Source organism: Sus scrofa, chromosome 2 (genome assembly GCF_054392235.1).
Source record: "Sus scrofa isolate SSC_HxYL_T2T_F1_AM1 chromosome 2, Sscrofa_HxYL_maternal_Yorkshire_Landrace_v2.0, whole genome shotgun sequence".
NCBI classification, from domain to species: Eukaryota; Metazoa; Chordata; class Mammalia; order Artiodactyla; family Suidae; genus Sus; species Sus scrofa.
In genome coordinates, this window is record NC_139384.1 from 17684055 (window position 1) to 17699971 (window position 15917).

At 43.5% G+C, this 15917-nt stretch overlaps 1 protein-coding gene across 1 annotated transcript in view; it reads right to left on the reverse strand.

The window, feature by feature from the left end:
* The window catches only part of PTPRJ (protein tyrosine phosphatase receptor type J), a 184591-nt gene that overhangs the window by 4895 nt on the left and 163779 nt on the right, over window positions 1-15917 (reverse strand). Inside the window, exons 19-25 of the mRNA XM_085011671.1 lie at window positions 15159-15246; window positions 14533-14623; window positions 12006-12079; window positions 11766-11900; window positions 8563-8682; window positions 4191-4351; window positions 2306-2441 (exon numbers count right to left, since the gene is read on the reverse strand). Coding sequence (XP_084867797.1) covers window positions 2306-2441; window positions 4191-4351; window positions 8563-8682; window positions 11766-11900; window positions 12006-12079; window positions 14533-14623; window positions 15159-15246 — 805 coding nt within the window. The remainder of the gene's footprint in view (window positions 1-2305; window positions 2442-4190; window positions 4352-8562; window positions 8683-11765; window positions 11901-12005; window positions 12080-14532; window positions 14624-15158; window positions 15247-15917) is intronic.

Genomic DNA, 15917 nt, shown 5'->3' on the forward strand with positions numbered 1-15917 from the left:
GGAACCTCCATATGCTGCGGGAGCGGCCCAAGAAATGGCAAAAAGACCAAAAAAAAAAATTGTTTTCAAATGTTTAAAAAGAGGAAGAAGAGGTTCCCATTGTGGTGCAGCGGAAACAAATCTGACTAGGATCTGTGTTAAGGATCCGGTGTTTCCATGAGCTGTGGTGTAGGCCGAAAACGTGGCTCAGATCTGGTGTGGCTGTGACATAGGCCAGCAGCTATAGCTCTGAATAGACCCCTAGCCTGGGTCTAAAAAAAAAAAAGCGGCCCTAAAAAGCAAAAAAAAAAAAAAAAAAAAAGAGGAAGAAGAGGTGTGTGCTGAACAATATTCATAATGCTCTAAGAGAAAAGCCACAGGGCAGCACTATATATAAAATAAGATCAATTTTTAAAATATGCTCCATTTGCGAGTGTGTGTATGTATACACATGTTCTTCTACAGATGTATTTTAAAAAGTCTGTAAAGTCACACACAAATTGTAAATATTAGCTACCTCCAGGGAATGGAATTGGGGAAGAAAAAGCGAGAGTAAAAAACATCTCCTATATAAACCTGTCCTATTAAGTTTTTTGGTATGAACAAATTTATATTATTTTCTTTTTTTATTTGAGGAGTGTGCACATATTCCATAATTATTTTTAATTACAACAATAATAAAAACTCCTATTTTCCTTTTTTTTTTTTTTGGTCTTTCCAGGGCTGCCCACACACCATATGAAAGTTCCTGGGCTAGGGGTCGAATTGGAACTGTAGCTACCAGCCTATGCCACAGCCACAGCAACACCAGATCCAAGTTGAGACTGAAACTTACACCACGGCTCATGGCAACGCTGGATCCTTACCCCAGTGAGGGAGGACGGGGATTGAGCCCAAGTCCTCATGGATACTAGTCAGGTTTGTTACCGCTGAGCCACAACAGGAACTCCTAAATTTATATTATTTTCAAAATATTTTTTTTAAAGGGACAAGGAGTTCCCTGGTGGCTCAGTGGGTTAAGGATCCAGCATCGTCACTACTGTGGCACAGGTTCAATCCCTGGCCCTGGAACTTCCGCATGCTATAGGTATGGCCAATTAAAAAATGGGGGGGAGGACAAGAAAATTTGTATGCAGGTATAAGATTTCTGTGCTTCTCAAAACCTGATAAAAGACTGAGAACTTCAACTCTATTTATAACAGAAAAAAAGAACTGTCTTCCAACCAACACAGGAGATGATTTCCACTCTTCCCACCCCAGTCACACAGCTCACCCCAAGGCACACGGTATACCCAGGTCTCTAGAATATTCTCTGCTGGACTCAGAAACACAGCACATATTCACAGAGTTCCAAACTGGGACACGGTACCAGCCTGATACAAGATGAATATTCTGCTCTCAGCCTGGTCAAGGCACATTCTCAACCTCCAGCTTTGAGAAAGGCTATTTCCTGATAACACTTACTGAGACCATGCCTTGAACATATTGGTTAAATCAGGAACATTTCAGGGAAAGCCAAACCCAAGAGTTTCATACAGGTAACACTGTAGATATTAAGCGTGCATGTTCCCAACTGGGCACCATCCCCCCATAACTATGATAACTAACCCTCTCTAACACCCACAGGGTGGAGTGAGGATTTACCGAAGTATTAATGCTTAAAGCAGCTTTATGCTATTTCAGATCATTCATATTTGATAAGGCCATTTCATTTTGGTTTTTTTAGGGCCGCACCTGCAGTTCCCAGGCTATGGGTTGAATCTGAGCTGCAGATGAGTCCTATACCACAGCCACAGCAGTGCCAGATTCAAGCTGCACGTGTGACCTACACCACGGCTTGCAACAATGCTGGATCCTTAACTCACTCAGCGAGGCCAGGGATTGAACTTGCATCCTCATGGACACCAGTCAGTATCCACTGAGCCACAATGGGAACTCCTCATTAACTTATTTTAAGGACAGTCAGACCTTCCTAGAAATGAGGAATGAAAAGACCAGTTTTGTGAGTTTAAAACCCAGAAGCCAAAGATCAGGGACTTGCTTCAATTATTCGGAGAGTCAGTGGCAGCAAGGTGAAGGGTCCTGATACTATCTGGGTTTGTGGCTCCACTGTGTTATCAGTGCCACTACGTCCCTGAATCCAGTATCGCGGGGAAGTCCAACCCCACACGGCTTTACGGTCTCACAAGAAATCCAGTGCTACCTCAGAGCCAAGAGCCAGAGAGATCTGAAAGCGTGGGATATTTTAACACAAGTGTGCGACACGATGCAAGCTTTTACACATGGCCGCGAAGGGCGAAGTGTCAAACACCGATGCTGAACTCACCTCTGTTTGCACCATTAAAGGCCTGTGCATTCGGAGGTCGTACACAATCCCGTACACGTCCACAGTGTTCTCGTTCTCTATCTGGTAGATAAGACGATCGATGGCAATGAAAGTGCCTGTCCTTCCCACCCCAGCACTGAAAGAAAGGGGACGCGAGCACGTTAGCATGAGTCACTTCTCCTGCAAAACTCCCATTTCCCCATTTGTCCACATAGCGTGTTCTCCTCCACCATCAGGCATCAAGGGTCCAGTCCAGGACCCCTAACCATTGGCTCGATGGAAACCTCAGTAAGGCAGACTGTACTAGCTTAGAACTGGGGCCCAAGTCCGAAAGTTACCTTCACGTCAAATGCCACAAATACAACACCTCACTATGGCTTCTTGAATCTCAGTCCCATTCAAACTGTCAACCGTATTGAGGACGGCAAGTTTCATAGTTATTCCCTTCTTCTGTCCGAAATTAATTCTTTTCTTTTCAAAGCTAATGTCTTATTGTTCTGGAGGAGGGAGTGGCAAACTTTTTCTGTTAAGGGCCAGGTAGTAAATAGCTTTAGCTTTGCAGACCAAAATGGACTCTTTCTGCCATTGCAGCATGAAAGTAACAATAGACAGTATGTAAACAAATGGGCATGGCTATGTTCCAATAAAACTTTATTTATAAAAGCAGGCACCCAAGTAGACTGTGGTGATGGTTTACAGGGGTATGTGCATCTCCAAGCTCATCAAGTTGCAGGCATTCATGTGTGTATAGTTTTTGTATGTTGAAAGAAAATGGGGCGGGGGGGGGAGGATCCACACCCATGGCATACAGAAGTTCCTGGGCCAGGGACTGAACCTGTGCCACAGCTGCAACCCAAGCCACAGCAGTGACAGTGCCAGATCCTTAACCCACGGAGTCACAATGGCACACTGAAAAAACATTTTTAAATAAACAAATAGAGTTTGCATTTCAATACTGTTAAACAGCAAACAAAAATGCTAAAGAAAACAGGCTGCAGAATGATGTATACATTATAAAATCTGGTGAAAGTTTAAAGCCATTTAAAGCCATAGATACGTACATATGCAGCAAAATACCTATGTAGTAAAAAGACATATAAAGCCATAGATACATTCATCATACATATGTAGTAAAATACAAAAAGCATGCAAAGGAATGATACAGATCAACTTCAACTATGTAGGAAGGAGAATGGGATAGGAGATTTGTAAGTAGAGACTTTATATTTTATTTTATTTGTTTATTTTTTTTCTTTTTTCTTTTTAGGGCCGCTCCCATGGCATATGGGAGGTTCCCAGGCTAGGGGTCTAATCAGAGCTACAGCTGCTGGCCTACACTACAGCCACAGCAACAAAGGATCTGAGCCACGTCTGTGACCCACACTACAGCTCACGGCAACACTGGATCCTTAACCCACTGAGCAAAGCCAGGGATCGAACCCACAACCTCGTGGTTCCTAGTCAGATTTGTTTCCACTGGGTCACACAGGAACTCAGAGACTTTATATTTTAATGTACTATTAACGAAAAGAAAAATATACAGCCTCATGTTTATGCTTTACTAAATTGTTGTTAGTTTCTATATTTTTGTAAAGTTGAAATCTTTTATAAGAAAATACTATAAATAAGAAGTCAATTTCAATAGATTAAGTTTTCTAAAAATACAGGCAGCCAACCAGATCTGGCCCACAGGGTATATATAGTTTGTAAACCCCTGTTCTAAAGCAACAAAACTCAGGGAATAAATCCATGGTCCCTTAGCCAAATCTTCCTTGAATTTGTAAATACCTACAGCATTCCCTCCTAGGCTTTTTTTTTTTCCCAAAAGTGCCCGTATTTATAATTATGTTTGAAATCTGTCAGACATGAAGCACCATTTGCATACCTGCAGTGCACCAGAATCGGTGACTCTGGAGGACTCTGTTTCATGTAGTCACGAACAAGGTACCGGAAATTGATGAGCAGGTCAGTGGTGTCGGGAACCCCGTGGTCAGGCCAGGAGGTGAAATGGAACTGACGCAGAGGGTGACTCTCACTTGTCTGAATCTAAAGGCCAAGAAAAGAGAGATTGAGAGAGAAAGGCAACAGGATCCAGCAGTACCTGAAGGCTGCACTGCACAGGACAGATGAAGGGCAGCCCAGCATAGTGGTGATGACCACCGAATAGAACTGTACATTAGGACAACAGCTCAGAGTGCTTGCCTGGATTTTGATGTGCTCATCAAATCCTCATCATATGCCAAGCAGGAGGATTTGTTATCCCCCTTTAAAGAAGACGGAGAGAGCTCCCTGGTGGCTCAGCAGGTTAAGGATCAGGCATTGTCACTGCTGTGGCTCAGGTCACAGCTGTGGCACAGGTTTGATCCTTGGCCCAGGAACTTCCACATGCCGTGAGGTGCCCACAAAAGGCGGGGGGGCAAAATTTCCAACTTCTCTAACACTCAGCTCAGAGGCAAAAGTCCCTTGTCCTTTGATTTTGAGTTTAGAATCTTCCCTTTCCCCCACAGCCTCCTGCCAATCATGCACCCATATTCTTATACCTATACCTCCTTAGAGCTTCATAAACCCCATCCCTGAGCTTGCCTGGAAATGTCACTGACCAAAAATGAATTTACATAAATGCAACTAAGATAATCAAGGCCTTTGGGGCAAGAACTCCCTCATAATTCACGTCTTTCAAAGAATTTAATAACTAAGCAACTAGTAAGCACCAAATAAACATTTAGAATTGTAAGGGTTTGACAAAGGGCTCCCTTCCCCCCACAAAAAATCTATTTCAACTTCAGATAGACAATAGAAAGGAGAATACAGACCTCACTATAACAGAGCTAGTTATGCACAGACTGGTTTCCTACCATGGACCAAAGTGCATACCTTTAATTAGCAGAACTCCACCCACGGTGGGCCGTGCCGTCCCTGATTCACCTGTACTCATTACCCCCACACCTGGGAAGTGACCTCACGTCACCTGGGCTGCAGGCATTTCCATCTCCTTTATGACAGCTACCCTTTGAAGTTTTTTTTTCTTTTTATTTAAGGGATATACCTGCAGCATATGCAAATTCCCAGGCTAGGGGTTGAATCAGAGCTGCAGCTGCCAGCCTACACTACAGCCACAGCAATGCCACATCCAAACCACATCTGTGACCTATACCACAGCTCATGGCAACGTCAGATCCTTTAACCCACTGAGTGAGACCAGGGATCGAACCTGCATCCTCACAGCTATTAGTTGGGTTCTTAACCTGCTGAGGCACTCTTGAAGTGTACTTATTTTTAAAAAATGTAGAGATATCACAAAAGCAGTGCATTCACATTATTCAAAATGTGGATGGAGTTCCCTTGTGGCTCAGTGAGTTAAGAACCTAGTGTTGTCACCTCTGTGGCTCTAGTTACTGCTGCAGCATGGGTTCAATCCCTGGCCTGGGAACTTCTGAAGGCCAAGGGAATGGCCCCAAAAAAAGTGGAAAACAGTAAGGCAGAAGGGCAGTCAGGGAAGAGGTACTATGAAGTCTCATCGTGTACAAATGTAATAATCACAGATTTAACCAAAAGCACTCATCCAGTTCCCAGTGTGGCTCAGCAGTAACAACTCTGACTAGTATCCATAAGGATGAGTGTTCAATTCTGCCGCCACTCAGTGGATTAAGGATCCAGCATTGCTACGAGCTGCAGTGTAGGTCACAGATGCAGTTTGGATCCGGCATTGCCGTGGCTGTGGTGTAGGCTGGCAGCTGCAGCTCCAATTCGACCCCTAGCCTGGGAACCTCCATATGCTAAGGGTGCGGCCCTAAAAAGTATTCATCCAAAGGTAGCAACCAGCCATGAGAGACAAGAAGAGAGTCAGGGAGAGCTCAGACTTTCAGTATTCTCTCTGAAAAGGAGCAAAGAAGGTCGGGTTGGGGGTGGCAGGCAAAGGAAATATTCAGCTCTATCAGTTATGGCCCCACTTTTTAAAGGGAAAATATATTTGTATATATTTTATGTAATTAAAAATAATATTTTAGGAGTTCCCATCGTGGCTCAGCAGAAATGAATCTGACTAGTATTCATCAGGACATAGGTTCAATCCCTGGCCTCTCTCACTGTGTTAAGGATCCGGCGTTGCCATGAGCTGTGGTGTAGGTCACAGACTCAGCTTGGATCCCGTGTTGCCGTGGCTCTGGTGAAGGCTGGCAGCTACAGCTCCGATTAGACCCCTAGCTTGGACACCTCCATACACCAAGGCCCTAAAAAGACAAAAATAATACTAATACTATTTTACTAAATGCTGTGTGGTATCCTGGATTGGATCCTGAACAGGAAAGGGTTTTAGTGGGAAAAGGAGAAATTAGAATAGAGTCTAGAGTTTAGTTAATCTAAAAACAATTTTTTTTTAAGGAGGTAGGCAATTCCACTCATGATTTCCCTGCACAAGAGCAAACCCCACACAGTGAAAGCAACCAAGGATAAGCCAGTCTGCTGGGTGAAAGCTATAGAAATAAGCATGACATTTTCAGGATTTCTCAGTGACTGTGAGTTGGATCATTTACGTGGCCCATTCAGTGCACAATTAACTGCTCTGACAGCATCTCCAGAGAAGGAATTGAAATAAATATTAGTCAAAGCCAGAGCCTTTAAGACACAGCAATGAGTAAAGGGGTAATAGAGTACATCAGTGTAATATGAAATGACTTAGGAAATCTTCAAGGATAATTCTGATAAACTAGAACCCAACCCACCAACCCCTCCTAAGATTAAATTCCACTGAATCTAATCTCTAGGCTTTTCTTTTATGTACTCTTCATAATGTGCATAAAATTTCCCCTATTATGTTTCACTTAATTACACTGTATCTTCTCCTGGTAATTATGATATCATTTCTAATAGCTGAATAACGGCAGTGACTAGACAACCTACAGTTTAGTTATTCACTCTCCAAAAGCTAGATATTTGCATGGTCTCCAAATTTCCCCTCCATTATAAATAACGTGCAGATTCATAATGGTTTCTGCTCTATTTCAGATTATTTCTTGAGGACAGATTCTCAAACGTGGAACCACCAGATCAAAGAGGAATGGACATTTTTATGCCTTTGCTATAAACTGCCGAGGGTTATACTAATTTGCCTGGCCATTAAAAGATATCGAAAGGACTCAGGACACTGCGTCTATTTTTAAACACCCTTAAAAAAATAAAAAGGACAGGAGTTCCCGTCGTGGCGCAGTGGTTAACGAATCCGACTAGGAACCATGAGGTTGCGGGTTCGGTCCCTGCCCTTGCTCAGTGGGTTAACGATCCGGCGTTGCCGTGAGCTGTGGTGTAGGTTGCAGACGCGGCTCGGATCCCGCGTTGCTGTGGCTCTGGCGTAGGCCGGTGGCTACAGCTCCGATTCAACCCCTAGCCTGGGAACCTCCATATGCCGCAGGAGCGGCCCAAGAAATAGCAACAACAACAACAACAACAACAGACAAAAAGACAAAAGACAAAAAAAAATAAATAAATAAAATAAAATAAAATAAAAAGGACACATAAACTGACTTCTTAGAATGCCTACAGAATTTAATTGGATTTGTTTTCTAACTTTTAGGGAGAAGGCCACATGCATATGCCCTGGAATCCTACTATTGTAACTGTCATTATAAATTGCTCTCAACAGCAAATGGCCACCCCTGATGGCCATTTGTAAATGGCAGAAAAGGAGTCATAGATGCTGAGTCATGCTCTTAAGATTCATTTTATTTAAAAACAACATGAAGGAGTTACTACTATGGCTCAGGGGGTTAAGAAGCCAACTAGTATCCACAAGGATGTGGGTTCGATCCTTGGCCTCAATCAGTGGATTAAGGATCTGACATTGCCCTAAGCTGTGACATAGGTCACGGATGCAGCTCAGATCTAGTGTGGCTGTGGTACAGACCAGCAGCCGCAGCTCTGATTTGCCCCCTAGCCTGGGAACATCCATCTGCCACAGGTATAGCTGTAAAAAGAAAAAAAGAAAAAAAAAAAGAATAACGGGCAGTTTTCCCTAAGAAAGTAAAGCGTAATTAATTACACGTTAATTGGAAGGATGGAAGATGAGGGGAGGGAGGAAGAAACGCTAACAGGTTGCCTTAGAGGATATGCACATATGGATTGTTCAATTCTGTAAAGAAGAAAGCAAAAATATTTTTATCATGCATTAAAAAAATGGGTTAATGTCACCCTAAAAAGTCTCACCCCCAAGTTCATGTATGTTAATTTACTACGAGATCTATCCATCTTGACCTCTAACTTACATTTTTCACTGTGAAGTCTCTGATGGTCCATTCTGGAAGGACAATCTCTGACGTCATTGCCACAGTTATGTCCCCGTAGTCCTGAGCCTGCTTGGAGGGCCAGTACTCCTCACATTTCGTCTAGAATAAAATCGTATGACTGGGTCACTTTGCTGAACAGCAGAAATTGACGGAACATTGTGAATCAACGATAGTGAAAAATTTTTTCATAAAAATTTAAAAAATAAAGACTGAAAAAAATAAAATTGCATTTTTACGCAAAGACTCAGATCACACCATCTGCCATCCATCAGTAAAGCCTCTCAGGGGAGATCAGATGTTGAAAACCAGCACCAGGGTCTGAGTCTATCCCTTAGTTGGGTTCTGACTCTTGGAATTTTGAGTTTTGTTTTGTTTTGTTTTTAATTTATGATTCCTGCCAACTCTTTTAAGTTTGGGAGTTTTCTCACAAAAATCTAGATTTCTGGCTTTTCTTGAAAGATCAGAAGATCTGGCCAACACGAAGCCCCCATTTCTGCAAGAAAACTGATTTACAGCTAAGCAGAGGCTGTTCCTCCACAGGCGATGCTGTGCCCATCCAGTCCCTCCCAAGGCCCTATAGTAGCCATTCCACTAACTGCTCACCGAACAACTTCTCCAACTGACCCATAACCCTAAGCAACTAGAAGAAACAAGAACTTTCCCCAATACTTTTAGATACACACTAATGGCAATACATACACACCAATAAAGAGAACCAGAATAAATCATTTGCAGGTCTTTGATTTTTTATAAAGTCAGTGGGCAGATGTGAACAGAAATAAAAATCAGGAAACAACTGCTCTCTGAAAATATCTGAATCCCCATTTGGTAATTGACTTAAAAAAAAAAAAATGGGAGGTTTATTTTGCTTTAAAAACAGATGCTGGTTTCCCACCTCCAGAGATGCTGACTTTGGCCCAAGAATCCGTATTTTTTTAAAGATCTGGGTTTCTGGGAGCTCCCTAGAGGCCCTAGTGATTAAGGATCCCACACTGTCACTGCTGTTGCATGGGTTCCATCCCTGGCCCAGGAACTTCTGCATATCATGGGCATGGCCAAAAAAAAACCTGGTTTCTGGACCACTGTTCCAAGAAAGAACACAGGACTGGGACATACACTGACATGGAGTTTTTGCCCAGGTTGGTCATCTACCAACTGGATTTATTTTGCTCCCTTGTGGGCAAGTTCTTAAACTCTGAGCCTCAGCTTCCCTCACAGGGTTGTTACAGGGAAAAAACAACATACATGGAGCATCTAGGCAGAAAACACACTGGCTCCCTTCTCCTTTCCCCCAGAGTCAGTAACACTCTCTTCTCTTCTGACTAATGGCGAACAAGGGCCCATCTAAATTAGTCTTCTTGTTCTCTGTTAATTTAATATGTCCTTTTCATTGGGCGAACAGATACATGAGAATGTTCCGTGTTTAAGGCCCCAAGCTCAATGGCACCATAACATTTCTTTGTATTCATAATCAGTGGCCTTTTGTTTGCATAACAACCCTGTTCTAATGCAAGAAGGAGATGCTGAAGCCAACCTTCTATATCACAGCTAAGATGATGGGGCATCACCTCTTACTTTCTTTGCTACCTTCCCCAACCCCTAGCCCAGGACTTTACACATACTTGGGAGTTGGATAAACCTCTGTTAGATTAAAATGGGGAGGCGGGGGAGGACCATTGAAAGAAGCGATGCCTGACAGATTCTCCTTCCACCCCGGGGTGCCATTCCAAGTGTGCACCCTGGAGCCGCAGGCGCAGCAGCCCTGAGCATTGTCAGAAATGCAACTCTGGGCTCCTCCACGGGCCCTCTGAACTAGAAACTCAGAGGCAGAACCACTTTCTTTTTATTTTTATTTATTTATTTATTTATGTCTTTTTGCCATTTCTTGGGCGGCTCCCGTGGCATATGGAGATTCCCAGGCTAGGGGTCTAACCGGAGCTGTAGCTTCTGGCCTACACAGAGCCACAGCAACTGGATCCAAGCCACGTCTGCAACCTACACCACAGCTCACGGCAACGCCAGATTCTTAACCCACTGAGCAAGGGCAGGGACCGAACCCGCAACCTCATGGTTCCTAGTCGGATTTGTTAACCACTGCATCATGACGGGAACTCTTCTTTTTTTTTTTTTTTTTTTGGTCTTTTTGCAGAACCACTTTCAAGGTGATTCTGATGCACTCCTTAGTTTCAGAACCACCGGTTTAGGGATTCCTGTCCTGTTCTTCAAGTATTGAACCTACATGAAAAGATTCAGAGAGCACATTATATCCAATGCCTCAGGCAGAGACTTTCTGAATTTCGCCCAGGTTTTTCAATTCTCCTTTGATCCACTATGGAAATGGGGGATTCTATTACTAAAAGAAATCTCATCCTGGATGAAAAGGGTCAGGGTGGGGGGCGGGAGTACAGGGATTCCAGGCCATCACAGGGGAGAGGAAACTGCTGAGACTTATCTGGGAATATGCCTGAAAGTTTGCATAAAGGGTCCTGATGTTAAAACTAAGTTTGAAAATCAATGAGATGGTCAAATTGGTCATCTCACAGGTGAAGCTGGTTGCTTGCACCCATCACAGAGCTGATGAAGGACAGGGCTGCACACAAGTTCTTCCTCTGCACTTAACTCAACCCCTGCCATTTACTCCAGCAGCAGCGACTTAATGAAGAGAGAGGACCACTCTCTGCCCACAAAGGAACGTAATGATAACATAGACTTCTTTGGGAGTTCCCGTTGCAGCACAGCAGAAATGAATCCAGCTAACATCCATGAGGACGCGGGTTCAATCCCTGGCCTCGCTCAGTGGGTTAAGAATCTGGCATTACCATGAGCTGTGGTGTAGGTCACAGACACGGCTTGGATCCCACGTTGCTGTGGCTGTGGTGTAGGCCAGCAGCTACAGCTCAGATTCGACCCCTAGCCTGGCAACCTCCATATGCCGCGGGTGCAGCCCTAAAAAGCAAAAAAAAAATTAAAATAAAAATTTGCTTCTTAGAGATAAAAAAGAAAACACATTTCTAGGAAGAGAGGTACTAATGTTTGGAGGAGTTTTTTGTTTGTTTGTTTTCCGGAGAAGAATGTTTTTTAAAATACTTATCCTCAAAAAAACAAAAAAACGTATCCTCAAATCACAGTACATATGAATGAATGAATTGAACTGAATAATAATAAAAAGTAAAGATACTTACCCTTCCCTGTTCAACACATTTGGTTAACATGACAATAGCATAGACATTTTTCTCCCAAACCATTCGCCAAAAATCCTTCAAAGTGTTGGGTAAAGGTCCTTGTGTGGCAATGAAATCCCTCTTGGAATGGTAGCCCTACAAAATGGAAAGGCGCACATTTCAGTCTCAAGGAGGCAGCAAGAAGGGCTCTGAGGACGTCCTCCCAGCCAGCCAGCGCCACGAGACCCTCTCCCCACTTACAGGCATGTAGTTGGCGTTGATGTAGTCATCAGCTGAATGGGTCTGGACTGAAAGTTTGACACGGGACGTATCATCTGCGACAGTCCAAGGAAAAAAGTTCCACATTAGAAGAGAGGCAACTGGGTAAGGTGAGTTGCACCCAAGAGAGAAAAAGAAGTACCAAATATCTCGAAGGTGCGTGGCTCGGCATTTTACCTACACGACCTTATTTCATTGTCACTCTCAGCAGATGGGACTGCAGCACAAAGAAGTTACATGATCAACTGGCAGAGCTAGTAAGTGGCAAAGTCTGGGTTCCAACCGGGCAGCCTGGCACTGGGGCCCAAGCTCTTACCCATGCCAGTCTGCCTTCTCAGATGAAACCAGTTATAACCATCCTTGGCTGTGTGGCATGAGCCCGGGAACGCCCTCAGCCATGTTAGTTATAACCACCCCCCCATACAAGCTTCTGTGTCCATTTTGCAGATGAGGAAACTGAGGATCAGAGAGAGCAAGCGATTTTTTTTTTCTTGGCCACATCCGTGGCATGAGAAGGTCCCAGGCCAGGGATTGAATCTGAGCCACAACTGTGACCTATGCCACAGCTGTAGCAACACCCGATCCTTAACCCACTGTACCACAGTGGGAACTCTGAGATGGAGTGATTTCTACAAGCGCATTCATCTGGGGAATGGCAGTCAGAATTTAAATCCAGTTCCCCTGCCACTATGGCAGGGTAGATAGACACTCAGGTTAAGTTTCTCACACCTCTGCTATTCTCATAAAAAAGTTGTTATAGGAAGACAGTCCCAAATGCAAGAATAAACTGAATGTCTACGGCTACTGTAAGTGGAAGGATCTAAAACATAAAATTCTCATTTTTCCTACATACTGTCATCTCAAAAAACGCACTAACTTGTCTAACCCCAGAAATGAAATAATATCCCTAAATTCAAATGTCAGGAGGGGCGACATCTCCCTGTCTCTGACTACCCACTAGCCCACCTTCCCCTGGGCAAAATAATGAAACAATTCTAAACCCGGTTACCAACATGAGTTTCAGCCTAAAACCTTCCTGATAAAAACAATAGCCAAACTCTGGATCTGAAAAGCTCCACAGACATTCACAAGAACAGGCCAATCATCCCGAGTGAGTTAACCCAGGAAGGGCAGCACCGAGGCAGGTCTCACCGGCCTAGTTATAAGAGCATTTCTTTCAGAACATGAGTCACTGTCCAATGTCAACACAGGGGCAGGGGTGGGGGTGGGGATGAGCAGAAAGAAGGTAGGAGCTAGAAAATCCTTTATCTAAACAGAAGTTAACATTTTAGGCCAGAAAAGAAAAACGCAGTTTCAGGTAAAACAGACAATGTCACTGAATGTCCTGACATAGAAATTATCAGTAAAGCAATAAATCAAAATGTAGCTTCAATCTACTGACACTTCTTTCTGTGCCCTAACTGCCACCCAAAAAAGGGACCATGAAGTTCTTCTTTCTTTTTCTTTTTTGTGGTCTCGCCCATGGCGTGCAGGTTAGTAAGCCAGGGATCAAACTCAAGCCACAGCAGTGACAATGCTGGATCCTTAGCCACTAGGCCACTAGGGAACTCCCACAAAAAAAAACTCTCAATGGAGAAAGGTTTATACTTCATCTTAAGGGATGATGAATAAAAAATTCTCATTTTAAACTTACCATGCTGTTATCCCTACCGATGAGGTACAGATATTATTAATTCTCAAAAGCAAGAATGAATCAAAATAGGAGTTCCCTTCATGGCTCAGTGGTTAACGAACCCAACTAGGATCCATGAGGATATGGGTTCCATCCCTGGCCTCCCTTGGTGGGTTGGGGATCCAGCATTGCCATAAGCTGTGGTGTAGGTCACAGATGTGGTTCAGATGCCATGTGGCTATGGCTGTGGCTGTGGCGTAGGCCAGCGGCTGTAGCTCCCATTCAACCCTTAGCCTGGGAACTTCGACATGTCAAGAGTGTGGCCCTAAAAAGCAAAAAAAAAAAAAAAAAAAAAAAAAAAAATCAAACAAACAAAAGAATGAATTGAAATGTAGTTCATATTTAGCCGTGAAATGTACTCAGCCAATGAGAGACGGGTCAGGACAAGCAGAAAATTCACTCCCCTACTGTCTTCCTCCTGGTCCCATTAGATCCAGAACTACAATAACTGAAATCAAGAGGTTGTGAGCATAAAAGAAGTCAAAGCACAGACTCTGGCTTTTTCCCTGAGTGAAACTGAGGGACCTGGTCCAAGTCTGGTCGCACCATGATGACCTGTGTGACTTCGGACAATTCACTTAGCCCTCTGTGCCTCATATTCCTCATGTGCAAGGTGAATGTCCTCCTACCAACTTTATAAGGTTATTGTGAGGATGGAATTCAATGGCTTATGCCCAACGACAGTGCTGAGCAGAGTAGGTAACTAGTGAATGGCCGTGGAAGTGGCCAGTGAGTATTCAGATTCCTCTCCCCTCTACTCCTAGAGATGAGATGCCAGGGATGGGAAAAGGGAAGATGATGTGGGGAAAAACTTACAGGGCAGAACATTATTATAGCGATTCTTTCCTCTATTCTCGGCCAGTTCAGCTGCGTATTTAGGTAAATTAATTCCAACAATCTTCAGATCCTGAAAACAGAATATAGGGGCTGCTTGTTTACTCAGAGTTCAAATAGTATTTATACTGCAGAACAAGGTGGGGGTGCAGAGAGCTTACGGCTAACACTGCATCCTCCAAAAAGCTATGGAGACGTTCTAGCCCCCTATACCTGTGAATGCAATCTTATGGGAAATTACAGCTTCAGCAGATGTAACTGAGCTAAGGTGAGGCCAGACCAGCATCCAGCATCACTGATGTCTTTATGAGAGAAGAGACACGGAGATACGGACATGTAGGCATAGGGGGGAGGCAGGTGGAAATGGAGGCAGGCAATGGGGTTACGCAGCCACAGAATGCCTCGGGCTTCCAGAAGCTGGAGGAAGCACGGAGGGGTCCTTCCTCAAGAACTTTCCGGGGCTCCCAGGTGACATGCAAGAGCTTCTCTCTTTCCTCCAAGAGGGTCACCTCTTACCCAAACCTCTACCATAAAACAGAAACAGGCGGTTTCCCAGCTCTCAGGAAGAACACAAAGCAATGAAAAAGGCATCGTTTCCAACCACGTACTTCGTATTCCTCTGCAAACCCGCAGTTGGAGTCAGCTTGCTGTTTCTTAAAGTAGGCCTCAAAATTTTCTACTTTGATTAACTTGGATCTAGGAAGACAAAAGAGGATTTTTTTTGTTTGTTTTTTTTGGGGGGCATTCAACCGAGTTTGCGCTCAAAAGAGAAAAATACTAGTTATTTTTTAAAAAGCAAAGACATTACTCACTTTTTAGGTCTTCATCATTGAAAAGGAAAGAAAAGGAAAAGGAAAGGGAAAAAAAAGAAATTAGAAAAAAATGACTCAACCATGACCGTGGAGATGATAGTAAACATCTTCCCCAAAGAAGAAAAACTGTAATATAATTGGGGGGCGGGGGGGGGTCACTATAATGTATTCACAAAGCACTGAACCGTCAATCAGGAAATCTGACTTCTTGACCCAATTACATAACTGACTGGCTTCATGATTTGAGCATGTTCGTTCCTCCTAGATCTTGATAACCACCTTTTTAAAATCACAAAATATATTTTTTAAATGGAAGAATCTGGCATGTGCGGTTCTACTTGCCTAGAACAGGGCAAGGAAACGAACTTCAGGAGGCGAGTAAACACAGGTTCCCTGCAGAACATCAGGGCTACTAAGAACTTCTGGATGATCAGTGCCAAACGTGTTAAGAAAAATCCTAACAGTTTCCACCAACTTAAAAAAAAATTTTTTTTCAAAACAGCCACTGAACAGATTGAGGGATTAAATGTCTCAAAGCTCATAACTCTGAAGACT